This window comes from Chroicocephalus ridibundus, chromosome Z, assembly GCF_963924245.1.
Source record: "Chroicocephalus ridibundus chromosome Z, bChrRid1.1, whole genome shotgun sequence".
Classification (NCBI taxonomy): Eukaryota; Metazoa; Chordata; class Aves; order Charadriiformes; family Laridae; genus Chroicocephalus; species Chroicocephalus ridibundus.
The window spans coordinates 86,840,847-86,868,230 of NC_086316.1; the positions used below are offsets into that span (position 1 = coordinate 86,840,847).

At 42.6% G+C, this 27,384-nt stretch overlaps 1 protein-coding gene and 1 long non-coding RNA gene across 4 annotated transcripts in view; one reads left to right on the forward strand and one right to left on the reverse strand.

Annotated features, from left to right (window-relative positions):
* ALPK2 (alpha kinase 2) overlaps window positions 1-27,384 on the reverse strand; it is a 77,708-nt gene that overhangs the window by 18,991 nt on the left and 31,333 nt on the right. Inside the window, exons 11-13 of the mRNA XM_063320556.1 lie at window positions 25,548-25,765; window positions 23,992-24,040; window positions 15,345-16,829 (exon numbers count right to left, since the gene is read on the reverse strand). Of these exons, the coding sequence (XP_063176626.1) occupies window positions 16,595-16,829; window positions 23,992-24,040; window positions 25,548-25,765 (502 nt within the window). The 3' untranslated portion in view covers window positions 15,345-16,594. The remainder of the gene's footprint in view (window positions 1-15,344; window positions 16,830-23,991; window positions 24,041-25,547; window positions 25,766-27,384) is intronic.
* LOC134508675 (uncharacterized) lies at window positions 6,081-23,985 on the forward strand. 3 transcript variants are annotated; one of them, XR_010069122.1, is made up of 6 exons: window positions 6,081-6,498; window positions 12,958-13,170; window positions 13,941-14,051; window positions 15,176-15,414; window positions 18,159-18,596; window positions 20,069-23,985. It is a non-coding gene; the product is annotated as an uncharacterized LOC134508675 (long non-coding RNA). The 3 variants fall into 3 exon arrangements; XR_010069123.1 differs by having other exon boundaries at window positions 15,176-15,255; XR_010069124.1 differs by lacking the exon at window positions 13,941-14,051.

The window sequence follows — 27,384 nt, forward strand, 5'->3', positions numbered from 1 at the left end:
ATCTCTTCAAGTTCTGAGAAGAGGATTTCAACGGCTTTTTCACTTGCAAATATGAAAAATTAATAAAGTTGCTTATCCTCCTGTGCACAAAGACCTTCATGTTGCGCTTTGTCTACTCTGTTTTACCTGCAGCTCAGGTGGCGTTACAGAAAAGGTGGTGGATGCTCACCTTGAGTTATGGCTGCTGTGTGTGGAAAACCCTCAGGCGCAGCTCTGCACACCTTCTGTGCTCGGTGCAGAGCGACCATGCTGGTACGTGGTAGGCAAAGAGTTAAGACAGTAAATTAATCTGTAGAGCCGAGAAGGCGGCAAATGCTGAGGGTGGGGGGTTTGTCTTTTCTGAGGTGGGTGGCACAGGCCACTGCTGAGCAAAGGTTTGATTTACTATGATGGCAATTCCCGGAGATAATAATCCCACTGGAATTTGGACTCCAAAATGGTTTAGGGCAACAGTCTTGGAATGACTATCCTTTATTTACTGTTCTAAGATTAACCGTTCCGTATCCCACGTGTGTAGCATGTCAGTACCTGATGTGGTATGGAGGGGCTGCAGTCACGGACAGAGAGGTGGTGGCACACGTTTCTCTGATCACAGAACCACTTATGGCACTTATGACTAAATTCCATACATGTAATGGCTGCCAGACAAAAAGACGTCACTATAGAGCAGCATAGTGAACTGATACTGACCCAAATTCAGGAAAATACTGTCCATCATGCGGGGCCGGGCAGGTTTACGGCCGTGCCCCTTGCTGCTGGCTGGATGGGAGAGGGCGGCCTGTCCACCTCCCAGTAAAACGTAGGAAGGAAAGCAAGTGACAAAAATCTTATGTTCTTTGTGAATGTCCATTACTAAGCAGTTTATTTTGCTGTGGTTTGGGATTTATAGGATTAATGCTTTGCCTGAAATGTGTAGGCTGCAGCAGCAGTTGACAGGAAAAAGGAAGTTCTGTGCCTTCGATAACCGCTGATGGACAGTTAATTTCTCAGGCTAATGGAAGCAGGAGAGCCGAGCTGGGCAGGAGACTTGGTGCTAAGGAGCCGAATAACGGTGTTTGCAGAGGGAGTAGTTTTCCTGGGGGGTGGGGAGTTCCCCCCTAGGGACCGGTAAATAAACATAAGTTTATCTGTTAGCCATCTGCTTACATCAAAGGGGCTTAAATTCTATCCACAACTGTTCTGCTGGGGAAACAGAAATTTCAGGGACGGTACATTGTTAATCAGACTTTACACCCTTAATCTGAAGGTAATCCTCAACCTGAATTCTTTGTGTCAGATGTGTCAGATGGTGAATCGTTATGGGGAATGCCAGGATGATCGAGAACTGATGTAATGAGTTTGACGATTGGGAAACTCAAATCAATTTCGTTTACTGAGCCCCAGCAGAAATCAGAAGAGATCATGGTTTCCAGGTTAAATACCTTTGCTCTACTTTATACTGCTCTAAGTTAATCTTTCTCTATCTAGTAGTCAGAATGACCAGAACAGGTAATCTTTAACCACTAGCCATTGACTTACAAGGGTCACAGCATCTTCCTTCTGTGCTCTACATCGTCCTAGCACTACGTATGCCTCATCTTTGTCTATTATGTTGTGGTATTAGTGCTGGTAAATGTGCTTCCTTGAATGTCTGTGAAGGCTGATACCCCTTGAATACTGCAGTAACCTGGGATAAACAGATAAATACCAGCTTTGCCCACTTTGAGCCCAAGAATTCCTGTAGCAATTTCCTCTCAAAAATCATATGGTCATGTCCTAAACTGACGTAAACCAGCATAGATTCACTGAAATTGATAGGTCGTAGCAAGGGGATGAATGCAGTTACGTTGTTGGATACGTGTCAGTTTTCTCCATACAAAGATCCAGCCTAAATCTTTGACCCAGATTTGTCTGCAAGGTTTACACCAAGCCAGCCATGCCCACAGCTGGTGGATTGTAACAGGATTTTTCCATAGATGAAATAGCCAACCCCAGATCAGTTTAAGAGTATTGATTATATGCTCATTAAAGATAGAGCTGGAGTAAAGACATAAAGATACAACTCAAATTCTCGTATGTGAATGGCCATTAGTGCAACAGTCAAGTTCTGAGGCTGGAATCTGGGGAAGGAAAATCGTTAAACAGCAGGGTTCCAGAGGATTGCAGAATTGGGGTCTCCCTGGCCTGGAGCCTCAGCAGTTCCTTCTTAGACCTCTGCACCTTATAGCATCAGATTTTTCAGATCAGAATCTTTTGCTCTCCCTCCCTCCTCAACTGAGGGTCTAGTTTCGCATCTCCTCAAAACCGCAACCACCTTTAACCTGAGGTTTGTGAGAAATTAGCTGGATAACATGAGCTATCAGGCCATCCAAATGAGGAAGATGAAACTCTTCCCAATCCACGCGCTTTTCCCCACTTACTCTACATGCACACCATGATCCGTCTCTGTGTTGTTCTTCCTTTCATATAAAGTTCAGACTATTCTGATTTTAAGTGTAGAGAAAAAGAAGAGTAAGAACTGATTGAGGTGAGCCTCTTTCAGGTCATGTAAATGAACCCCGATTTGAAAGTCTTCAGTTTGAACCGAATGGTGCAACTGGCTTTTGAAATCTTCTCTAAATAAACAAAGCAATTGTGGTTTTTAAGCCCTTTTAAAAGGCTTTCTAAGTGAGCTTTGTTGAACACGTGATGTATTTATGATCAAAATTAACCAGCTGCAAAAAAGGTTTATTCTTCCAAAGGGACTGATACTGCTCACAAACCCTTTGTAGGCCCATATCATTTCCAAACAGAATAAAACAATTCTCCTAATACACAAGTGAGATCTTCATACACAGAATACTTAACCCCTTTTTTGCCAAAATTGTTGTTCTTAATAGAAGAATTTCATAATTAAGGTATTGCAGAGCCAAACCATAGCTTCTTACTGTTTGCTAAATCTTCCCAGCATGAAAAACTTCCTAAAATAGCCCTATTTTTGCCTCTGTGGTAAGTTATTATTCCTTCAGTTTTGGAGTTGTTTCACTCTTTCCACATAGAAAAGACTCCCTTCCTCAGATTTCTGTTTCAGTCTTTATATCCCCCACATTTTATGTTAGAAAAATGACAGGAAAGAACTTTTGTATGGATCAAATTTCATTCTTTGTATAACGACACCTTAGTCAAGCGGAGCTATGCACATAAAATGGAATCACAGAAACACAGAATAATTTAGGTTGGAAGGGACCGTTGGAGGTCACAGAATTCAGTCCTCTGCTCTGAGCAGTGCCAAGTTCAAAGTGAGATAATTTTGCTTGGGGTCATATCTACTTATTTTCAGGGTAGAATTTGGCCCCCAGATGAATGTGCAATCTGTATTGCATTATTTGTCCTTGTGTCACCTTTACTAACATTTAAACAAACCAGTTCCTTTTTTTTTTCAGGAATTTCCAAATAATTTGGCATTTAATTTCAAAGAATTTGACCCAAACCAGTCTGCAACAGTAATGAATGTTGCAATGCTGTTTTAGACTCTTACCGGCGGCTCCGCTCCACGTGTAGTGGGCAGGACTCCACTTACAATCCCAGATGGCCGTTTTGAGGAAAACAGCTTTTTTCCCAGAAACACACCCCCAGAAATATCAAGTAAGTGGTGTTTCCTCTGTGAGTAGAAGCTGCACATTTTAGTCTTTCTCTGCTGTTTTTGGATGGCATGTGGTATTTTGTGTTTTGTTGTTTTTCTTTTAAATTTAGGGTATTTTCCCCCTTTTTATGATTAAGCAAATTGTCAGATACCTTCTGTAGATTTAGAATGCACATCCATGTTTTCAGAATGGCATATGGAGTTTGCACACATATTTCCTCCAAAGCTTGTTCTACTATTACGGGCACACCGTGAACTACTACTACTACTACTACTACTAGTACTTCTGTTGTCTTTATAATGTGTGCCTGTACAAGTCCCAGGTGAGAGACTTTTCACCAAAACCCAAGCACTATCAAGACCAAATGAAAAGCAGCCCCTGCTTTGGTTTTCTAAATAGACGAAAGGCAGAAGGTAACACAAAGGTTGAGAGCACCATGGAAAAGCCCTAGCCACAGGGACTCGAAGAGAATGGAATAGCTGTAATTGGGGGTGTATTTTTCCAAATATTACAGGAAGTCTATCAGTAGCAACAATCCTGGCACCGTTGGGCCCCACTGCGCAGGATGTCTGCATGAACAAAGAACAGACAGACACATAACGCTGCAGATGCTACCCTGATCCTGCAGAAGTCAGTGGAAACGTTTCTTTTGACTTCAATAGATCCTGGTTTTGTCTGACGTTTAGTGATCCGCCAGATGGTGATTCACCCCAGAACTTCCCCAGTTATCTTCCTGCTAAGGTCTTTATAAGGACAAAAAGTGAGACTGTATCAGTACATCCAAGTGCGGTGTAGCCAGCTGAGATCAACACGCAGCCATGCTCTCCCATTCTTGTACAGCACCTGAAGTTAGGTCCAAAGATTACTGGCACTTTTACACTAAAAGCAAGTTAATCGGATTGTGTTGTTACAAAACCCTTCATTTCACTATGTTTCTCCAATATCCTGTCATATAGCACAGAATCTGAAAGCTAAAACTCTGGCATGTGCCCTTTTTCTTTTCCCATCTCATTTAATTTTCTGCTTCCCTACTAAATGTCACCTGTTAGCATTATTAATTTGTGCTTTGTGCTCATTAAAACCCTTTTCTTTAACAAAACTGGAAAAGATTACAGTGAAGCAGTCAAATCATCTACATTAAGCATCTAACACTGCTTTTACCACTAAGGTTATAAAATATGCCATCAAATCCCTAAGAATTATAAATTCTGGAGTTTTTCATAAGGGGGAAAAGCTATTCTTGACCTGTATATGCAGTGATAAGACTGCTAATAACCTATAAATATAGCTTCATTACTGCATAGAAAGCATAGTTCTTTTATTCCCGACTGCTGACGTTACTATTTGTGTTACTGGTGTCTCTGAGACTGGAGCTACACTGTGAGTAGAAAACAGCATTTTAGGAAACACTAGGAGATAGTTCTTGCCACGACAAACCTGCAGCCCAAATACATGACAACCTAAAAGGAGAAAAGGCGTGCCACAAATTGGTAAAGATGAGGGTGCTCTAGTGGCTTCGTAGTGCAGGGCTTTTTCCATTACATGGTATTGCGTTACGTGTTTGAACTGGTTACGCACAGGACCCTTCTCACACAAGGAGAGCTCTGATGCTCAGAGCTTGCACACACTGGCCCCTTCCATCTCCCCCGGCAGTGGTGAGGGAAGGTGTCTGAACAAGGACAGGAGCTGCAGCTGGGTTCTATCCAAGCCGAGCTACACCAAAGCTGGAAAGCAGGGAGAGTCCAAGATACAGAATTTTTTCCAGATTTGGTTTTGCAGTGGTTTTCTGCTGCCGGATGGACACATCCAGCCAAAACCAGTAAAGTGACCTCATTCCTCACTTCTGTGAGGTATTATATTGAAAACTTCACTTTTCTTAAAAAAAAACATTACTTTTACTGAAGACTGTTACAAAATACATATGTTCTAATGGAACAGAAGCATGGTAATAGAGGTAAGCAATGACGTACTAATTAGTTTAGCTAACTATCAGGAAGGTTATCATACCGAAAGTGTGATTTTAATTCATGTTTAGAGAAATCTCAGGCTCAAATCCCATACTAGCCTTCACAAGAAGTGTGAAATTTATCATGCCCTGAATGCGGGGGTTTATGCAATGGTCTAGTTGTTGATTATCTGGATGAGGTCCTGAATCGGGTGTTTAATTCCTGGTTTGCCATAGGTGTTCAGATAGGCTCAACTGCAGTCAGACATTTTCCCCCATCTCACGGGCGTGCTGGAAAGTAAAACCTATTAAAAATGAGACAGGATCTTTGAGAATTCTGAAAATACCTGTGCAGAAAAGACAGTAAATCAAAATTAAAAAATGAAAAAAGAGTGGTAAGAGCCAGCACTGAACAGGAAGATTAGCACTGCAATCTGAGGAACTGATGAAACCAGTCTCGCTGGAAGAAGTAAGCAATTAATATGAAGACAGAGTAAATACCCTTCATCTCAGATTTAAGCAAAACAGGCAGCTGAATAAAACCTATAGTGTGCATTTTCCCCTACCCACATATGCTCTCTCTGAAGGGACAGAGAAAATTGAGATTTCAGAGCGTTTTTTCCATTTCTTAGTCTGTTTGACTAAAGGTGCCTCTGGCTCTGTGCAGTGAGGGCCGTCTCCCTCCCCCAGATCAATATTTTAATATGACTTATCAGAAAGAGAATGAATTGTTTACTTTCAAACCTCAGGATCCCATAAAGGGGGAGGGAAAGGTGTCCACTGGAAACAGAGGCTTTCAAGAGCTGACCGCTGCTGGGAACTCATAAAAGAAACCCAAGACCTCCAAAGACCCGAACACAGTGCTATTCAGCAAAGCGCCATGCGAGAGAGTCCCAGTTCTGACAAGCCCTAGCGACACACCAGAGCAGCATCAGGCAGTTGTGTTCGACGGTAAGTGCCTTCCTGCGCCTGATTCATGTGAGGAAAAGGAAATGCTAAAATGTACTAACAAAAATAAAATAGTGCAGGTGAATTTTGAATACAAGGCACTTCAGCATACCAAAATATCCGCAAATGCCTGTGGCCCGTCTGTGTAATTTAACTGGTTTTAATGTCTTCTACATAGTGATCTCTGCCTGCACTTTAAAGAGATTAGGCTTTTATTCGTGTCAGTGGGCAAGCCACCCTAAATGTTTATTGTTAAAAAAAAAAAGAGCGTCAGGGAAGCTGACAGTAAGCATGGTTAGACTTCACCGGTGTTACAGGAATGCTTTCAAGCCCAGATATACAAAAAGGACAGGTTCTGTGATCCATTAAAATGCTTCTTGAAAAACCCTCCTGTTCTTCACAATGATCTCCTCAACTGGAACTTTCCAATAATAGTCTTTATACAAACGTCTAGCAGAAGAGAAGCAAAAAGTGGTTTGTTTTTTTTTCTCTGATGTTTATACTTTGCTTTCTCTCTGTAATGTCTAGTAACTTTCCCCTTGTTTGGGGTTTTTTTCCCCCCATTGCAGTACTAAAAACTAGTGCCCATTTCTCTTTCTTTCATTACCTTTTGTCTTGGAAATATTCCTGTTGAATTGCCAGAAGCTTCCACGTAGTTGTGGAACTCGAAAACTGCTTGCTTGCCCTGCATCATTTGCCTGGCTCTCTACTGTCAGACACATTTCACTGTACAATCTAGAGGAACTTCTGCCAGGGCCCTACTGCTCTTTGCACGGCAGCTGCCAGCAGTTGTCAGCCTTTTCCTCAGAGAGCTTCATTAGAGCAGGATGTGTATGAGGAAACGTATGCGGGAAAAACACTGATATTGTGATGAATTAGAAAGTCACGTACAGTACTTGCATTCCTTTGGCATTCGTTTCTCATTATCACCTATAGGCATGGGCATATTTATTAAAAATAGCCTCGTGGACCCCAGGTCTACAACTGCAAGCTGAATCCTAACTAGACAGAATATGTTCTGGGTGTGACTCTGTATTTGCCATCATTAATTCAAAAGCCTCAGGGCCACTTTGCTGCACAGGGTGCGCTGCAGCTCCGTACCTTCTCTTAGAGATGTCTGCCTTGTAGCTGTGATTTCAGAGTGGCCTAACCTGCGGATCTGCGGATCTGCCTGACAGCTCTGCCTATGCATTCAAATGCACAACTCTCCCACCACAGCACATACAGACTCAAAACAGAGACAAAATCAGTGAGAGATGAAAAGCGCTTGGAAAAGCTTCAGCCCTGCCCAAGCATTTATAGGCTTTTTTCCTTGACAACGATGAGAATGACAGAGCAGTTGTAATAACCACCTTTGAGAAACAAAACAGGTTCATTTCTCTGCTGTTTACTAGCCAAGGGGCACTCAGAACTCCAGCTCATACTGCCAGCTCATGCTTTCACCCAGGATCGATTAGATGCACTTGCAAATCTGCAGTTAAACTAGTCCTGAGCCCCGGTGAGTCTGCACTGACCGATCAACACTGGTTGAACCAGATTACATTTAAGAAAAAGATGCAGAAAAGACACAAAGTTGGATCAAAAGGTAAGGACTGCAGACAAAATGATTTGTTACACTGCGCAGGGTGTGCTGGTGGTTCAGACGTACTCACTACATGTGGCAGTCACCTAGTTGGTACGTGTTAGTGTCTCCTCTGCTGGCACTTCAACTTTGGATGCTGCAGAATAGAGTGAACTAATTTCCCTACCTGATGATCTGCACATAAACATCTTTATTTGAAAGCCCTGTGCCCCTGTCCTTAACCATTTCTTATTACAGCTCCTTCCACTCTCTCAAACCAGGGCTGCTCTTTCTGCATCTCCTCTGGAGAGCAGATTCTTTGCTGGATCGTTTCCTTCAGGGCGCCACATTCTACTCCCCACAAGCTCCAGGGCTTCAGCTGGCCTAGAGGTAGTTGCCCATACACAATCCCTTATTTTGGGGCACACAGAGCCGTGCTTTTCGCAGATCGCAGCATGCCCTGATTCAAGCTAAGGACTGCCTCTCCTACTTACAAAAGCCGATATTTTAAATGGCGACTGCTTGGTCTCAACAAGTACAGAAATGTCATTTTCCTCCATACTGTACCGCATTCAGCATACATACCTCAAACATTGAGATTTTACAAAGGGGTGATGACAGAGGTTTGTGCCTGTGTCTCGTTTCTCAGCTGGAATGCTGCTGAGAGCAGCGCGAGAATAAAGCAGGGGCACTGAGGCTGTCACGTGTGGCAGTGACCCACCACCAGGGCCCTGAACTAGGAAAGATAAAAACTGGGAGTGACAGGGAGGTGAAGCCCATGGGAGGAGTTCTCTGAGCATCTCAGAGTGCCTTTTGAATGCTTTAACTTGCTTAACCGTCTTTTGCTAAAATGCAACCGGATCCAGAAGACTATTGGAAAGTCTAGTTGTATTACAAATGGTTAACAAATGCTCCCAATTATGTAAAAATAGGAATGCATTTACCCAGCCTAAAAATAAATGAGATGGATAGTGCAAAAGCATTATAGCAAGATGTTCCATCCTCATCTCTTGGCACAGAGAGACGTCTCCATCTAATCTTTAGCATCGTGATTCCTCAGGTCTAACACAGCTCTATAAAAGTCAGGTGCTTATTCTGAGCTGTCTCCATGGACAAGAGAAAGACACAGGTCCCTGCAGAGCGTGATTTATCCCTCCCTTCATAAATCTCTCTCTTAGGAGAGGACTTTCTTTCTCAAGGCGCTTGTCCATCTCCTTAGGAGAGATGGGACCTTAAAGCTACTTCAAAGCCCACTCAGAGCTCTACAGCTAACTGAGACAAAATATTCACCTCAAAAACATTCGGAATCCTGTCTCCCACTTCCTTGATGAGAATCCTGATGTACCACGTATAAATATGCATGAACATGGTCTTTTCGCTGTGTTTTGCAGATCTTTGAAGTCCCCATGCTGAAGTCTGCACTGTCTGTGTATTACTTCTTCCACGGACTAACGATCCACTACTACCAGAGCTGTGGAGTGTGACAATGGTGTTTGTGTCCAGTCTATCAAACGCCATTATCACACTAAATAGCTACTGGTAGACAAGACATCAATTCAGAAAAGAACGTGAACTGTAGCAATACGTTTTCCCACCGTGCTGAGGAATAAATAACCTTTTTACATGTATGTCAGGATGACTCTGCTCTTTCTTTCATAAGCAACCCCACCATAACATGTGGGAAACACATCCTCTGCTACGTGCGCTTCCAGATTCCCATCGTAAAGCACACGAGTCTTCTTAAGGAATCATCATTACAATGTCATCATTAGGAATGTGGATTTCAGTGGAATCGACGGGGTTGCGATCACCTCTGAAAAACAAGGCCAGTTTGGGATTTTCTTTTTCCCGTTGGATTGACCGTGACAATAGAATACTGAAGCCAATTGGGTGATGTAGTGAAACTCTGGCTCTTATTCTGACACCAAATTAAAACATACGTTTGGAACTTGAATTGACTGAGAGGCTCATGACATTTTTCAAACATTTGCAAAATTCTGCTAAAAAGCTATTACTTCTAACTCGAAACATCATTTATTCAGGTTTCAAGTGCTTTCAGCTTTGTTTCCTTCCATTTCACAACTGTATGGATGATTTGAGTCTGTGTAATGTTTTCACGGCAGCTCCTTTCCTCCTCAGCCTTTGATTGAGAGAGAAATGAAGTCCCTTCCCTCCTTCACCATGCCTGGGGTGCTTTCTAGAGAGTCTGTCCCAGACTTGCTCGCCCTTCTCCTGATTACTGGCGCTGCCGTTTTTCTTGTTTGAAGACCATCTTACACTGTTTCTCTCCTCCCACTCAGTGCGCCTCACGTGCTGCCTGCCTGAGACAGTATCCATACCATTTCAACAGAAAGAGCTGGAGATGAGGTCTGTCAGTTTGGATGAGCTCTACCATTTGCAATGTCATCACGGCTTATTCCACTTGATTCGGTGTTTCAGAGATGCAAAGCATGAACCACTGCTGCTGGTATTCCAGCAGCAGAATGGCAGTACAGGCTCCCCAGCTTCTACTTGTGATGTTATTAAAGGAAACCCATTTCAAATATTCAGTCAAACATCCACGTGGGAAACAGTTCCTAACCTTCCCCTGGTGCTCTGTGCCAGGACAGCAGTGTAGATTAATTCTCTCTTCCTATTACTTTCTTACTACTGGGCTCTTAAAACTCAAAAATGAAAAGTTATTTACTGAGGCTTTTATTGTAGAGTAACATGACCTTTCCAACACCCACACAAATATTAGATACACTGAAGTTTCTTGAAGAGAAAAGAAAGGAAATTAAGGTATAACGGAGCAACATCCTTGCAGTTCACTGTTAGGTTATGCGAGGTTAAGCTGCGGGAGTTATACTGGAAAGTTCCTCCAGTAAGAGTTGCATACAATTTTCTCTTGCTATGTGGGATAAGGAATGGATTGGGAAACATGCTGCCTGTTTTCTCATGGGGTCCTGCATCTTACGTCTCCTTGAAGTGAGTAAATATTCAAGGCACGGCATTGAAAACACATCAGCTGCCTTCCAATGCTGCATCCGCTGGAGACCTGGAGCCAAGCAATGTGTACAGCAGCGGTATGCGTAAGGACTGGAGATACGTATCATAGCACTGCAAAGACTAGTCAGTCATACATTCAAATCCTGAAGCTTAGCAGTTTGGCTTTTTGCATTTGGAAACTTGAAATAAAGGATAATCTAACTTCTATGGCAAGGATCTATCTTCCTGCACGGGTTAAAAAATGCTGCAGACATTTTGGTTAAAAGTTTCTCAATTTTCTAGTTTTAGAGACAACTCTTCTGCACTCAAGACATATCTTCTCATATTTCAGGACCAGGCTGACTGTCTTCTATACCCATGGCCTTTGTCCTTGTGGGTGAGATTGTTATTTCAGATCTAAAGCTGGAACCAGAGCCTGCAGCCAATTCCCAGCAGCTGTGCCCGGGTTTTCAAAAGTGGAAGCTTTACTGTTGAATCTGGGGAGAACTGATGTTCATTCACCATTGACCACTTCTGAACATGCAGCTGACATTTTCAAATGTACTCAAGGCTCTATTTCAAAAGGGACAGAGGTGGCGAGTTTTCACTGAGCAATAAAGTTCTAAGACGTTTCTTGAAAAAAGATCAACTTAAGGGTTATGCGCCTAATAGTTTGTTTGTGGATATGGACCTATACACTGAAATCTCTTAAGTTGTTTTTGAAAAACATTACCACTGGAACTCAGATATTTTTTTTTAAAGCACATAAAGCACTTTTGATCTTTAAAGGTCCCTTCCAACCCAAACTATTCTATGATTCTACGAAAAACTGTGAAAGAACAGCGAGAATTATCAGCTTATCTATAGGGACACATACATGTAAAAACCCAATACCTATAGGCCATTCATGTGATTAATTACTTTTGCAAAAGAAGAAACACCCTGTAGATGCTTTATTGACTCTGTTCTTGAGTATTTTATCATTGTTAGTCTATGTAATAGAATTTAAATCACAAAGCATTAGTGCTTCAGCCTAAACTACAGTGGTGCCCTATGAAAAGCGTAACATTTCAAAATTGCTATCAGGACACAGTGCAATTCATTCATTCTGTGTGTGCTTAAGAATATTCATTAATATAATAATGCAAGTGCTAGCAGCAAGAAGTAACCTCTATGTGCTCCTTAAAAAAATGGGTTCCAGTTTCTGCTTTGCCGATGTCTCTGCTGAGATTAGAATACACAGTTACTTGACTTGCTCACAAACCCCATGCTTTGGTTCCCTCATGTAAAAGGCAAAAAGCAGACTTTGGCTCAGGTTAAAACCCTGTCTGTAAAACAGGCAGCCGTCTCTCCCATTCATCTCAGTGGGCCAGTAAGCCCAGCCCAATGAGAATACTGCTTACCCTACTGATAACTGTTATTTCACTTCTTATGACTTCGCAGGCATCCAGCTGATGTGTATTGCTAACACCAAGGTAAAACCATAGTTCTACAGGCGAATCTTCTGCCACCAAAGTCAACTGACATAAATAGGAGCAAGCTTTCTCTTCCCAGACTGATTTCTTGGTTTAGACCTTCGTATAAAGTGGAGTTTAGATGCACTCAGGTTTCATTCTTTTTCAGATAGCCAGGAAATACTTCCTGATACAGGGTATATATGTACTTTCTGTAACAGCAAGACTAAGGTGGGTAGAGTGGCCAGTTACCAGTCTACAAAGAACAGCTATTATTAGCAAAGTCTTTTTCAAAAAAATCTGACATGAAAATTTGGACATGGGCAGAGAAACAGTCTGCTAATCATCATTTCCCATCAGTTTTTGACATGCCCACTGGAGCCCTCTCTGTGTCACTGTCAGACTATCTAAAGTTTAAACACTTTATACCGTGACCAGAAAGGACAGTGAGGAACTGAGGATGGTTTTGTTACTGCACAGACAAGGTGTTCCTGCCGGAGTTCCCACCTGCCAGCCAAGCAGAGGAGGGCAGCCCAGAGAGCTCGGCAGGAGTGAAAGAGCATGGGGCAACAAGGCAACGAACAAAAGGCAAAGACTCCGTTCTCTGCTTCCCTTAGATGTGCCACAGAGCAATCATCTGAGCACCACGACAGAGCAAGGTTTTAAAACTTGTCCAGATGGCTTTAACCTGAGGTAATCGGGCAAGCATCTTCTACATTTGGTAGCTATTTATGTATAATTATTTCAATGTAATTGCATGTGTAGCTGAACTCAAGGGCAATGACTGAATTTTAACACGATCATGTGACATTATTATAATTGAAGCTTTTTTCCTATTACAGAAAAATGACTGCTTTAAGCCAGTGTATTGCTAGTTTTGCCTATTATCATCAGTTAGAATTTCCACTGACCGAGATTCAGGCACTGTGACTCACACGGTATTGTAATACATCAGCAATGTAATATGTCCATTAACAAACAAAATACCTTCAATAAACTCCTGAGCAGTGGAAAATCATCCATTTTAGCTGGGTGTATATCTATTTAATCCAAATATGATGGCGTGTTATTACATAACATGAAATCTCAACGGAATTAATTCTCTGAAGTTGTGGCAGTGGGGGAGTGTTGGTTTCCCAATACCCCGTCTCCTAGAGATCGGAAAGAGGGGAGACGGGAGCAAATTTCCTTCCCAAAGATGCTACATGCCACTATCATACTTGGTGTTTCTTGAACAACCAGAAACTGTCTACTTCAGAAAGCTCAGGCGCCAGTTTTCAGCTCCTACATGACAGACAGACAAGAGCAGCTGAGGTAAAGCGAGGATGGCCCGCAAACGCACAAGTGCACACGTGCAGCATCTGCATCAGGCAATAGCCCCCACGGCAGCCTGCTCTAGTTAGAGCGGTGCATGAGAGAATTCAAGTTCAATGGCTACACCAGACCTCATCTTTTTTATGCAGGCACCTCACACTGTCCCTTGGCTTTGATGAGCAGCCCCGGAACTGGGGTGTGTTACACCGTCCAGCACACTACTGACACGCATGGCTACAGACAAACTGGAGAGACCTCTGGTAAGCTCTCCTTCCCATATTGGCACTCTCCATGGATGGAAAGCTGTCAAGAGCAGAGCTATTGTTGAGACCCTCTCCCACCGCCACAGAAGGGGAAAGGGCTGCTCAGCCAGGCGGTGACACAGTGTTGGCCAAACTGCATGGTCCCCCGCGCTGGGTGGCCAGCTTCATGCTAACTGCCTGGCACTGACATTCATGCCCCTGACTGACCCAATAGTTCCAGCTGCAACATGGCCAAGCATCCAGTTATGCCCCATTCCCAACATCTTCTCTTCCCCACCAAAGCTACCCAGAACCACAGGCAGCAATAAACACCGACAGAGTACGGAATTCCAGGCTCCAATCTGTGCTGCACTGATGACTGCCAGGTGGCAGTGGAAAGTGGCTTGCTGCCACCCCCATTGCGAGCTGTGCTGTCTGGCCACGCACGGTGTAAACTTCCTTTGGGTGAGAGAGAGATGTGGGTAAAGCCAGGCTGGTTCCTGGTCTGAACAACTGAGACACCAGAACAATGGCGCTTCCCCGGGAAAACCTCTTCCCTACAGCACAGAGGGTACCAATAAGCCCACCTGCCTCACCTGTGCCTCATCTCCCTCTGCCTGCTGTGCTTGGTAACTCCCTCAGAACTTCTGCTCTGTGCACTTTTCTACCTCCATTCTGCTGCGATGCTTCACGTTCTCTGCAATAGCACGGCATCGTCATTAACCTTTATTTTGAAATGAATGGCTTCCCATCCTCAGTACATTGTAACCGTTTTGTCAAGGTTTCATTCCCAATGTTTTGATCCAGATTTCAGTCACGCTCTAAGTTTTTGCCTTTCTTTGGCATTTTCTATTTAAAAACTCATCTTTCAAATAGCATTTCATATATTTAATTTTATGTGGACTACAATACCATCCTAATTTCTGCAATACCATTTTGTGGTTGGTTTCCCCCAAGTTAGCAGAAATCTATTAAAAACTCAAATGCTTCAGAACAACTCTGGTGAACCTCATCCCATGTAACAGTAGGAATTTAAAATACAGATGTCTGTCTGACATGTGGCTTCCTCTTCCCTCATTGGAGAGACATAGGCACGTTCTTGATACAGTTAATCTAAACTATTCCAAATGTTTGTTTTTCAGGTGACCTGCACTTTGCTGTGAATTCCATTGAGAAGACCTCCATTAACCATGAAGGGAGCCCAGGATGACAAGCCTAGATGGTACATCTGCACTGCAGTCAGATGAGTTTCTGTCACTAGTGTCAGCTAGTCCCCAGCAGTTTCTCTCTTACTCAGCACCCACTGCTTACCAATGCAAAGCACAACCCAGTCTGAAATGGCTTTTATCTTCCTCTGCACTGATGGGACTCTTACACACAGGTACTGGCCTCTGGCACCACCTGGTATTTAGTGATCACACAAGGAAGAAAAGTCTATGACGTTCAGTGTTTGTATCCTGTGTTAGGTGCTGCAGGCTGGGTTTTCAACTGCCTCCTCCAGTAAACTTGCTGCAGCCCTCTGACGTGCAGTTCCCTCGTCTGGCTGCAAATTGCCACATAAGCTACACTTAGGTTTGATGGAGCACAGTATCTTTTTTCAGTTCTGGCCCTGCCTAGGCACTTTGGATAAATCATGAATCTTCAGCAGACAGGTACTGGCCCAGGGCACCCGTCATGTTCCTTTAAAAAACAACTCTTCGCTACACAGAAAAGTCATTGTACTTATTCCAGTTGAAAATGCTGCAAGGTACAGAAATACCCTCTGTACATAATGGCAAATTTCAGATGGTAGCTGTTTGGCAACATGCAGACTCCAAACCCCTATCCTACACTAGGACTGGTGCAAGCATAACAGTACTGTGCCATGGGGTTAAGTGTAGATTCAAGGAAGCTTGCATCAAAAGCAAGGAATTCTATGAAGAATCACACAAGTTGCCCATCTTTAAGCTAATGACATCACTTTGTGAGGACCTTAAAGATGCTAGCTAATTTTGTGGTGAGCAGAAGACAGAAATGTCCAATCATGAGTGGCTTTGTCTTGTATTAAGGATGTGTAAGTGGGAGGAAAAAATACAAGAATGGGGTATAGTAGTACTACAATATGGAAAAATCTGGGAAAGAAAACATTTTTTCTATAGCAGCCTGAGCAACAACACTGTGCAAAACTTATTACTAAGTGGCATCTTCAATATATTGATGTTTACGTAGCAGCTGAACCCACAGGGTCACAGGTGCAGACACACAGAAGGGAAGCTGTTCTCCAGTGAACTGTGGTGCACTCAATGTCCAAGACTCAAGATGTGCAGGTACCAATACAGAGAAGGGTTACAAGATAATCCAGGCAGATGGATTAGTTTGTCTTCAAAACCTTGCCCGGGTGTTAAATCCCAGGTACCGAGACCATAGAATCAGCTCCTTTCTTTGTTGCTGGCATCAGCATCTGGATGACTTCAAAATAATGTCACGAGGCAAAAGACTAAAGTTATCCCCCAGAGGGTCATTGGTGCCTGTCACCACTACGTATCTTCAAGAGGAGTTTTTGCAAGATGGCACAGTGCAACTCAGTGCTCCGAAGAAATGAAGTCTCTAGGTTCTCTTGCTTTCTTGGGCACTGTTTGCTTTATAGTTGATGAGTTTGGTAGATTTTTGATTTTCATGGATGTTGCTTTCCGCTGTTTTTGATGAGTGGTTCGGAGAGATTTCAGCCCCAGCATCTCACAGTACTTATTGCACTGGTGGAGGGCTCTGAACTGCTCAATGAAGGAAAACGAGCAGTTGCCTTTAAAGCCTTTGTATCTGTAGTAACAAAGAAAAAAAAAGCCAAATGGGATTTCAAGATTCATTTTCAGCACAGGGAGGCAGAGCATGAGTGTTCACTCAGAAGCAAATTAAAAACATTAAGCAAGTCTCTTCCACCCATGCTGTTTTGAAAAGCACTAACTGTCACAGAAAATCAAAGCGAGACACTGAGGGGTGAAAGAAACCAGGTAATAAGTAGTGGCAGAAGCGGGAAAAGGGTTGAAGAGCCAGGTCTGTGTCCTGGCTACTATTTTTCATTTCATTTAGTTGGCAATATAATTGTCCACTGGCTAACTTTTTCTCAGTAACATATAAATGAAATCCATTATAGATCATTCTCTATAAACAGTTCTTTCGACTACCATGAAGAGACAAGGTTGCAGCACAAGGTGTTGGCAGACCAGAAGCTGTTTTCATCCAAACCATGTACGTAAATTCTGTGCTACGCTCCTCCCTCAGCCAGGCTTGACTGCAAGATCTCAAGGATTTTTTTGCCACCCCTGGACATGTTCCAGGCCAGGTTGGATGGGGCACTGAGCAGCCTGATCTAGTTGAAGATGACCCTGCTCATGGCAGGGGAGGATGGGCTAAATGGCCTTTAAGGGTCCCTTCCAACCCAAACTATTCCATGATTCTCTCTGTGATTCTAAGGAGCCAAGCCTTCCTGCGGAAGGCAGTCTCATCCAGCCTTCACAGTTCCCAAGCCACCACCGTATCTCCCACTGCTACTTCTCCCTTCTTCAGTGGGCTAGCAAAGCCAGGGAGTAGGCCCAGCACCTACACCCCTCTTATCCTCACCCTGCCACTGGTTGCTGACATTCCTTCTGGTGCCTGCTGTTTAAGCTCAATCAGCTTTTTCTAAAAGCTGCACCTGCTTTTTCAAGTAGTAATTTTTGGTCAAATTACCAGGGTGGAGAAGGGAGAAGGCAGGCCAGGGTGCTCCTCTCCTTTTTTGGTAACCTTAGTAAGTGCATGTTCTACCCTATTCTTTTGGTTCACTGGACACACAAGGTCCTGAGATATGAACTGTGAGTTACCACTGCACAAAAAAATAACAAGATTTAGCACTGAAATGAACACAACGGGCTCACTGCACAGCATTCCAGAGAACTTCTATGCAGATTGCAGAGTGCTAAAGAAAACACTGTTGCTCTGAGAAGGTCAAACTCTTTCTGACAGATCAGCCTCTTTATTGCAAAATAGTTTGCCAAACTTTCTCCTACAAAAGAATGGTGCCAGTGGTGAAAATATAATAAAATACCTCATGAAAAAAAGGGACGATATCTGCATGAATTTATACCTAACTGTCCCATTTTGCATCTCTAGTCTTCCTCTGCACAGAAGGAGTAGAAAAGCTGAAACCTCATGCTGACTGCTTTCCTAGCATCAGTAATTCCACCCCAGGAGGAAAGAAATCTCTTCGGTGGACAATGTGATTCTGAAAGTTTGTCTAGTATACCTAAAAGCTAATATTTATTGCTTATTCAGCACATACCAAAACAGTTATGTATATTGGCAGTCCCCCTTACAGCCGAAAAAAGTCATCTATACATTTTGCTGGTGCTGCTTTGAAACAGTGTCGCAATTGCCTAACCATGGAGGATGGATCCCCAATTATTTGAGGCAAGCTGTTGCAGCCATGGTGCTGAAGACTCTGCAGATAATTGTAAAGTGAACAGCACACCTTAATCTTCTAAGGAATTAAATAATTACTGCTGGTTAACTTCAATAAGAAAAACTATTCTGGAGTTCAGCTTTCTCATCGTAAGTATTTAGGAGTCTTTTTTGTCTTCTCATACCAATATTTTATTTTCAGATTCTCTGAAGTCAGAGTTTTTGAATGTTAAATATGTATTTCAAGGAAGGGAACCTCCAAATGTATTTTGCTATTATTTGTCATGTGAAGCTGTTCGTACCAGACCAAGTTACCCTCTAAGTTAGAGGTAGCGAGCCTGCACTGCTCTAGAGAAACCACTCAGATAGCCTGCTATAAACAGACAGATGAACCTCAAAGTCTCAATATTTTTTTTTCCTCTCCTCTCCAAGTAAGTTACGTGCTTACCCAAAGGAAGTTTAAGCCTCTTACTGCCATTGTTACTTCAGGAGTATGCCCTGGAGTTCAGCAAGATAATGAACTGTTATCTCACTCCTTTGGAGAAATAACAGACTTGAGACTTTATACTTGAGCTCCTTTCCTAGAGCCGTCAGGTCTATGCTGCAGACACATCAGCAGAACATGAGTTCCACGGGCAAACACACCCCTGCGCTCAGCAAGAAAATCTCTTTATATCAAGCATTGACCCTGACTCCAGAAACTAGTTAAAGCAGAGCAATGCGCTGTCAGCAGAGAGCAATAACTGAGATCAAAATATTCCGACGAATTCATCATAAATATTCAGTCAACCATTGGGTCTTTCCGGGGAGTGCCCGTGGTGTGTGAGTGCTGGGTGCCGCAGCAGTGGCGCGTGTGACACGAGGGAGCTGCAGGGTCTGAGCAGGTGCCGAGGCTCCGTGCAGCAGCCTTTGGGCAGCATCTGCTTACCCTGCAGCTGCAACCCGCCAGTTCTGCTGCCACGCTGACGAGGAGGCAGCATTGCTCCTGCACTGCGTGTAGGCCTCTTCCGTCAGAAATATTAATGATTAGGCACCTCCAGAGCTACCAATTAGGTGAGAAGTTTCGCTGCACTGAATGCTCGCTATTTAATTTGTGGCTGCAAAATGACCACACACTCTTGCTCTTGGTCTCCCTTTCTTATTTTTTCCTAGATAGCCATTTTGTTGCAGCTAAAGAAAATTTCTTCATCTCTTTTTCTCATGTCATAAAATTACGATAATATTCATTTCTTTGTGTAAATAATCTCGGAAAGAAAAAGTTGAGCTAAAAAAAATCCACTTTTCTCATGAAGCCTGTCTAAATGGCTTTCCAATCCGTACTTGCTGTTTCTCACTTCCTGTATGTCTGTGAAGGAACACCTAAACAAAGAGCAGAAAGGGCACCATTTGCTCAGATGACAGTATGAGTAAGAGCCACTTTAAATGAACAACCGAATGCTCTGCTAACTAACTTTAGCTTTAGAATTCAACAAATGCCAGAAATATTTGCAGTGAAAGTAAGAGCATAAATACCTTGTGAACAAGAGACAGAACATTTATATTAAAAACACATGATTATTTTTATCTTACTAGCTTTGCTCCTAAATCTAGCCATCCTCATTTCCCTTCTCTTGAAATAACAGGTTTGCATTCGATCTTGCGGCTGCAGACATGGCGCGGGTGACACTCCTTGTCCATTTGGGAAGCTGTGAGACCAGAATGAGCCGCGTTTGGCTCTGTGGTGTGCAGACAGCCCCAGGTCTTACAGCGCGCCACAGGAAAACAAGTCGACAGATGCAAGACCAAAGTTGTGCATCTGAGTTCTCCCAGCTGGCTGCTGTTTGTTAGTCACCGCTTCCACAGAGCCCCCCTTGTGCGCTTCCAGACTGCATCATTTGTTCTGGACAGACCTAATGACCATAGCTCTGCTGTAATTTGGCAGGACTTGTGAGCTTAATTCAAACCATTCTGTGCTGTTATAGCTTGTGGTATGTGTAACTGGGGGAAGATCTCCAATAGTGAATGGCTTCTAAATTATACAGTTAGTATTGCGCTCTTATGTTTTGTGTTCAGGAACGCCAAACTATTGACCATTCCAAGCCTTGAAAAATATGAATCTGTTATTTTGCCCAGCACGCACTATTAATTCGCTCACTAGATGGCTGATAAATAAAACCCAGACAGAATTCCATCTCCCAAACTTGACAGCTAGGGGTCGGCCCTAAGCAAATCTTGCTTAAATCTGAAGGGAAAATGTTGGATTTGTCCCCAGGCTTAAACTCCCCAATGCCTCTTGTTGCCATGTTGAGTAAAACTAAATTTGTCCATGCCCTGAAATCAGACAGACTTTCAGACCCACATTTGGCAAAGAGCACTCCTGGTAATCATCATGACCGTGGGTCATATTCCTGACTTCTTCATCTTTGTGTTTACCAGCCTTGGATAAATAGCCAGGCACTTGTGCACGGCTCTTCCACTGGCTCACTGGTTGCACTTAGAAGCCTGTCACTGTGTTGTATTATTTTTGTTTACTTTGGCCAAAGAATCTACTAAGTAGCTTATTTAAAGGATTGATCGCCTGACTCTGGTGCACCCCAGTGGCTACATTAAAAATACTTTCCAGGCTTCTCGGTTTCCAGTTAGGCTTCGCCCTCTGCTGACAGAAACTGTAGTGCAGCTACTCCTACGCCTCGCATTACTGACCCTCTGCTTTGGGTTCCTTTAGTTCCCAACTCATGGCAAAACAGCCACAGAAAGGAGAGACGATCAGAGTTACTCTGAAGAGAGCTAATTGTTGGAAACATCAGTCTCTCCACAGCCTCTACAGGAAGCGGGGGGAGGATAAAGAAAAAGGACACATAAATGCTCATCAGAAATGTTTGTTCAGAGTTGGAATGTGAGTCTGGGTCCCCCCGAAGAATCACTAACAGCAATGAGCAATGCTGACTATAGGTACTACATGGTGTTCATTGTGCTTGGCTTACAAGAAACACTGGGGGATAAATAGTGGCTATGAATAATTCATGACAGTTGCCATACTGGCTTTTGCAAATTCACCAATGACAGTTTCCCTATGACAGATTATTTGAAAGTTTGATTATGCCATGGGCATGGAGGGGGTAGGGAAGATGGATTACGTTTTTTCAGGGTTTTTTTCCCCCGATCCCAAGTTTAACCTTAGCATGAAATCAGAATTGTATTTAATTTACAGTCCAACCAGGAACAATATGAATGTTTTTCCATTCATCAGGGACCACAGAAGCATTTCCCAAGGATATTTTCCGTTTGCCCTGATATGACTGGCCCAGGCTCAGAGAACTGGAGGCAGAGGAGCCATCTGTCATCAGTGAGGTCACTACCTCTGCAAAGAGCGCTTGAGGAAACTATGGGAATTTCTATAGGCAATTACAACAAAAATCAGCTTTGTATCTTCTCTAACAACACAGTTAAAATAATTACAATATCATAGTATATCTTTTAGTTAAGTAGGACTATGTATGTTCCCCCCGACATGTGAGACAGACAATTTCTCAACAGCATGGCTGCACACTCCCAAAAGCAGCGATAGCCAGTAATACAGATGAATTCTGTGTACTGCTTTGTTTTCCCCACCAAGGCTCGCAGAATTAAAAATCAAACTAAAGCTACTAATGCAGAGGTGTCCTTTCTGGGAAAGGAGCATGAAAGAAAAATACAGGACCAGGAAAAATTTATTGTCTTGTAGCAGTATCATTAGCTAAATGACAAACAAAACGATACTCAACATTTTCAAGAGGTTGTTGATGAAAGGAAATGATATTCCCTTATCTGACTGAGGTGATCCTTACTACAGCTTGAATTGCATATTCATATTCTCACTTCACCCTCCTCTTCCCTAGTCCAACATGTGCTTTTATAGGAGTAATTTCCCATAGTGAGGTGGACAATAACATCCATTAAGGCATTCCTATAAATCTTCTGATTCCAGAAAACAGCTTTGCCTCAATAAAATTTTTATGACTTTTTTGTTTTATAACAGGATGATGCAACTTAATTTCAACTGATTTCACTTTGGATCCGCAGCTAAAAGAGTAAATCAATGTAAATTCTGAATGGATGCCAACCTGCAAATGTTAAGGATTTTCCCAGAATATTCTGGCGTCAAATTTTTAATAATTTAAAAGACATTATGAGGATTTTTTCCAATACCATGGGTATATAGGCAAGCTCCAGTTTAGTATCAAGGCTGAATACATGTGTTTGGATCTGTTTTTTTCTATCAGTTTCTCAACAAAGAGTATGAATTCAAAGCATTGGTCACAGGCATTTACACCCATCCCCTTTCCCTTCCCATCAGCGAGCTGATTTGAATGACTGCCTGCACTGCCCATTTCTATCAATGGCTCTTTTGACCTGTGGTATGGCTAGAAGCTTTAATTAACAGAAACTTAAGAGAAGTGGAAGAAAGTTAGAACATTAAAGGCCTATATTTTTACACACACACTGAAGTCCCCAGAAAGACCCGAAGCCATTGCAAAACTACTAGGAAACAGGCCTTTTTAAATATTATGAACAGATCTTTCGTTATAGCCCAGAATTACTGCTTTTGAGAGAGAAGGGAAAGAGATACCATCAAATCCCTTAATACATTTCATTTTTTATCAGATAAGCGGCCTATACAAAGCTAAACAGACACTTTCCCTCCCCCCATGCAGCTGACAAGAACGTGGGCTCAAGAAAAGCCTCCAGTCACTGCCTGCTATAGGAAGAAAACTAACTCCAAGTTCTAAACTGAGAAAAGAGTCTATAAAAGCTTGTGTCATAAATACATAGTCTAAAGCTTTGCCACTTTTGCTGGCCGCAAGAGGGATTTCAGCTGCAAATTCCTTTCAAAAAGGGCAACACAAACTTTGGCCCCTTTGGGGCATCTCCTTCTCTAGTTCCCGCAAGTACTGTGGTAGACATCCTCTCTTCTAGGAGGGCAGAAGAGTCACCTTGGCTACTGGCAGCAGGAGGTAGCAGTAGGGCTAGATAGGCATAAGCACTTGTCCTTGCATTAGCTGGGGCAGGTGCTAGTGAGTGACGCACGGCTGGAGCTCTGGCCCCAGCAGCGTGCTGGGGTTTGAGGTGTTTTCTCCATCCTCAGAAGCTCTGGCCAGCACAAACACCAGGTCTTTTGCTGTACCCCAGGCTGGAGCCAGTGGTGGCTCTGCATTTTTAGCCCTACCTTCCTCTAGCTGATGTACCACCAAGTAAAGTGCCATACTTGCTTAAAGTCACCAGAGACCTTGATCTCACTCTTGAAATGCCCTTTAAGTAGCCTATTTTAAGGGTGGCATGAAGGAAAAGCAAAGCCCAACCTCTAGTGCAGCCCCATCCTTTTAGAACAAAATAAATGTGTTTCCCTTATAGGCAGATTCTCATAAATATGAACAAAAACAAACTAAAAGAGTCAGATGAGGATTGTTTGCTTCCAAAATTAAAGCAACAATAAATTTCCAGCGCACCCTCTCCCAACATATTTACACTGTGAAGAGATTGATGTGTAAAGCAAAACCGTGCAGTTGAGAAATAATTTTTCACTCACCCTTTGGCCAGTGTTGCTATGCCAACATCAGTTAGCTTCATTCCTACACCTACAAGGCACCAAGGAAACAGAGGGTTTATGTTACACCAGAATTTCTAGGAATATCTTCAGATTCAAGAGCACCATATATAGAGGCATTAAATATTATTTATTGATTCATGGGTTTAATTTTAATTATTTATAACCATTTTTTCAAAACATTTAAAAGTACGCCAATAAAAAATAGTATGTTTGTGCTCTGTACCACTAGCAATTTCTAGAAGTCGGTCTCATACCAGTAGTTTACAGATAGCAAGGTGATAAATAGAGCATAATTTGTTCCCTGTGCTTCATAGTCGGGGCCAGGGGTGGGAGAGGAGTGACTGCTTTTGGTGCACTGCGCTTTGATGACTGCATTTTAAAAAACATACAAAATCTTTGCTTATGCCCCTACCCTGAGATGTGTATATTTATTTATGGGGTTTGTGGTTTTGATGCTTTGCAAACTTGGACTACACTGTTTATCAGTAGGAATTGCATATTTGCTTTGCTAATCAAATAGCAACAGGTCAGTCAACCTTTTTACTTTTTGGGTGTAAGATCCAAAATCCCTTTCTCATTCAGTATTTCCAAAATCTTGGGGGTTTTAACCTGTCCCTTTTCTGACTAGTTTATAGGCAAAATCCAGTCTTATAGTGTGCAATTTTTCCTGCACGAGAAAATGAAGCTCTCAAGACCATTGTCCTTGGAGAATACCCTCAGAAATCTCAACTGGTGTGCCTGAAAAATGCAGCCTAGATACTCAAATGCAAACATGGTAAGAGAGGAAGGATGTTTCTCTTCAACAGCAGCAGGTATATTGCCCTTTGTTCCACTGCATTCCACTGTTGAGAGACTGTTGGTAAGTATTTAAATACAAGAAAAAGTGAAGGACTAGGATGTTATTAACAACTGAAGTCTTTAATTCACAAGACATTTCATTAGCTTCTGGCAAGTGAGACAATAGGCCAGATTTGACTTGTATTGAGTGTCCTGATTTACTAAGGGGATATGTGGAAGAACAACCCTTCCATTAAAAGTGTAAAGTTTGGTTTTTCTTTTCCAAACTGTCTTCTTACAAGAACATAAGGTAGGCAAAAATTCCCTTTCTCTGCTGATTAGATAAACGTCATAATACTGCATAGGTTAATACACATTAGCCCCTGCTGCCCCAGTAGGCAATTAGTTAATGTCTTTCTCTCCCCTCGGGTAACACAGACGCAAAAATAAACACAGTGCACTTAAAAAATGCTAAAAAATAAAACATCCTAACTCTCTCTCCTATCTTTTATTCTGATCTGCATGAGATGCTGAATTGTTCCAGGGCCAGGGTACTGTCCACATCTGGAGAAGACTCTGCCCATTACAAGGTAATGGAAGAAGCACATTCAGCATTGCCAACGGGACACAGAAAGCCAAGAATAACATTGCTCAGAAATAAGTCTCTGGAAGTTCTGCAGTTACAGGGACTGACTGTGAGTGGTCACCGGCTGGTATCGGGGGAAAGACATTTTCTTGCCCCCACTTAGATGACTCACCTTGCAGGTCAGTGACAAGCAAGCTCCCATTGGTCTTCTCATACACCCAGTGCTGGAAGGTGCAACACTTCTGGCCAGCCTCTGAGTCTCTTCTCAGGAAATTCACTTCCTTGCCATCCCTGACAGAGTATTTCACAAATTCCCCAACCAGCTCTTCCTCCACTGTCGCATAGGGGATGTTATTAGCAGGGCGATGAACAAGAAAAACAGGAATGATCCTGAAATCAAGGGATAGAAACTAATAAAATCCAGAGAATTCTGTCAATGAAGGAGTAAGAAACAGACAAAGTGGCCAGTGATCTCAGGGAGTGAATGAACAGCTACCAAGTTTAAACCAAGCCAGGAGACATCCAAATAAGGTTGAGAACTTCTAGGCAGCTCTAGGACATAACTGCATTATCCTCTATGTGCTTATTTCTTTGTATTATTTACTCAGATTTAAACTTTTTCAAAGCATGGTTTCTAATGTTGTCCTACTACATCCCAAACCCTAAACTCTGCACAATAAAGGGTGCTGGCTTATTTCAGAGCTTTAGCTGCTCATGCTGACTGATACATGATTCAGTCTTTGTGAGGTGTTAAGTACCTGCAAATCTGATCCACTCCAGAAAGAGCTTTGCCCAAGACCCGTGTAAGTGGAGGATTTCTCAGACTAGGCTTGCTCTATTTACCTTATAAAATGTTGCAAGGAGTATACCGTCTTTTAAGTACAAGTTTGGTCTCACAAGGGCTGGCTAGAAGAAGGGAATCTAGCCTTAAAATTTTGAAATTAAAAAGCAAACCAAAAGCATACGCATATTATCTCTTTTTGCTCTTATCTGCTGTCTTCCAGCCAATTGTTTAGAATAAAGCACGAGATCTGAACCGTCCATGTGCCTGCTATTTGTGCCAGACCTCTACAGTTTGTAGGGTCCGTGCTCTCTCTTTCATATCAAAACTAGAAGTTACATCCCATGCCTAGAGAAATCTCTCAAACACAAATTTTACCAAGAGCAGTGTATTTCCAGAAAAGAAGCTGACTTGCACAAATATTTTCTCCAAAAGATTTCACTGCCACCTCCATCACTATTTCTAATCCTGAAAAGGTGGCTTTAAGGAACCATTCCAGAAGCTGTGGTTTAAGTGATCCTTTTTTTCAGGGAATCGATGCAGCTGAGCAGATCTTGTGTCACCTAAACTGAGATGGAGATTCAGCCCGCTGTCAAGCATGTAGGTCTTATCCTTGAAGCAAGGCAGATGGAATTTCAACCATCCATTGCAAATTCAACTCTACACAGTGGCCTGACACTGGAACAGCAAATCCTTGAAAAGATCTATTACAAATCCTCAAGGTGCCACTTCCCAGCCTCAGAGGCAGAGGCTAACCTGTACTGAGCTATTGGTCTGATGTACACATATTCAGGAAATGGAAACTTCTGAAATGAAATAAACCAGTCTTTGGGGAAAGTTAGAATCAGAGTTGAGCTTTCTGGCTTAAGCCTCTCTCTACACAGAAAACTTGCCTAAGGAGTGACTTCATACCAGCTTCAGAATGAGCATGATTTCTCTCAAGATTTCATTTTTAATGGAAAGTTGGAAGGCCTGACTTATCCGCTACTGCTGTTACTAGATGATACTGGTAGTATCACCTACTGGTGTTACTTCACTAACACGAATCATTTCCTCTAAATTTATATCAAAATCATGCCTTTTGCCTGCTACTTACTGTCTTTACTCCTTATTATTCTTCTGTAATGGGAACGGAATCTCTCCCACCACCTTGATATTCAGTATTATTTAGGTCATGATTCCCACTGTAACACTGTTCTCAGGATTACTCTTTCTTCTTCTTTAGTAA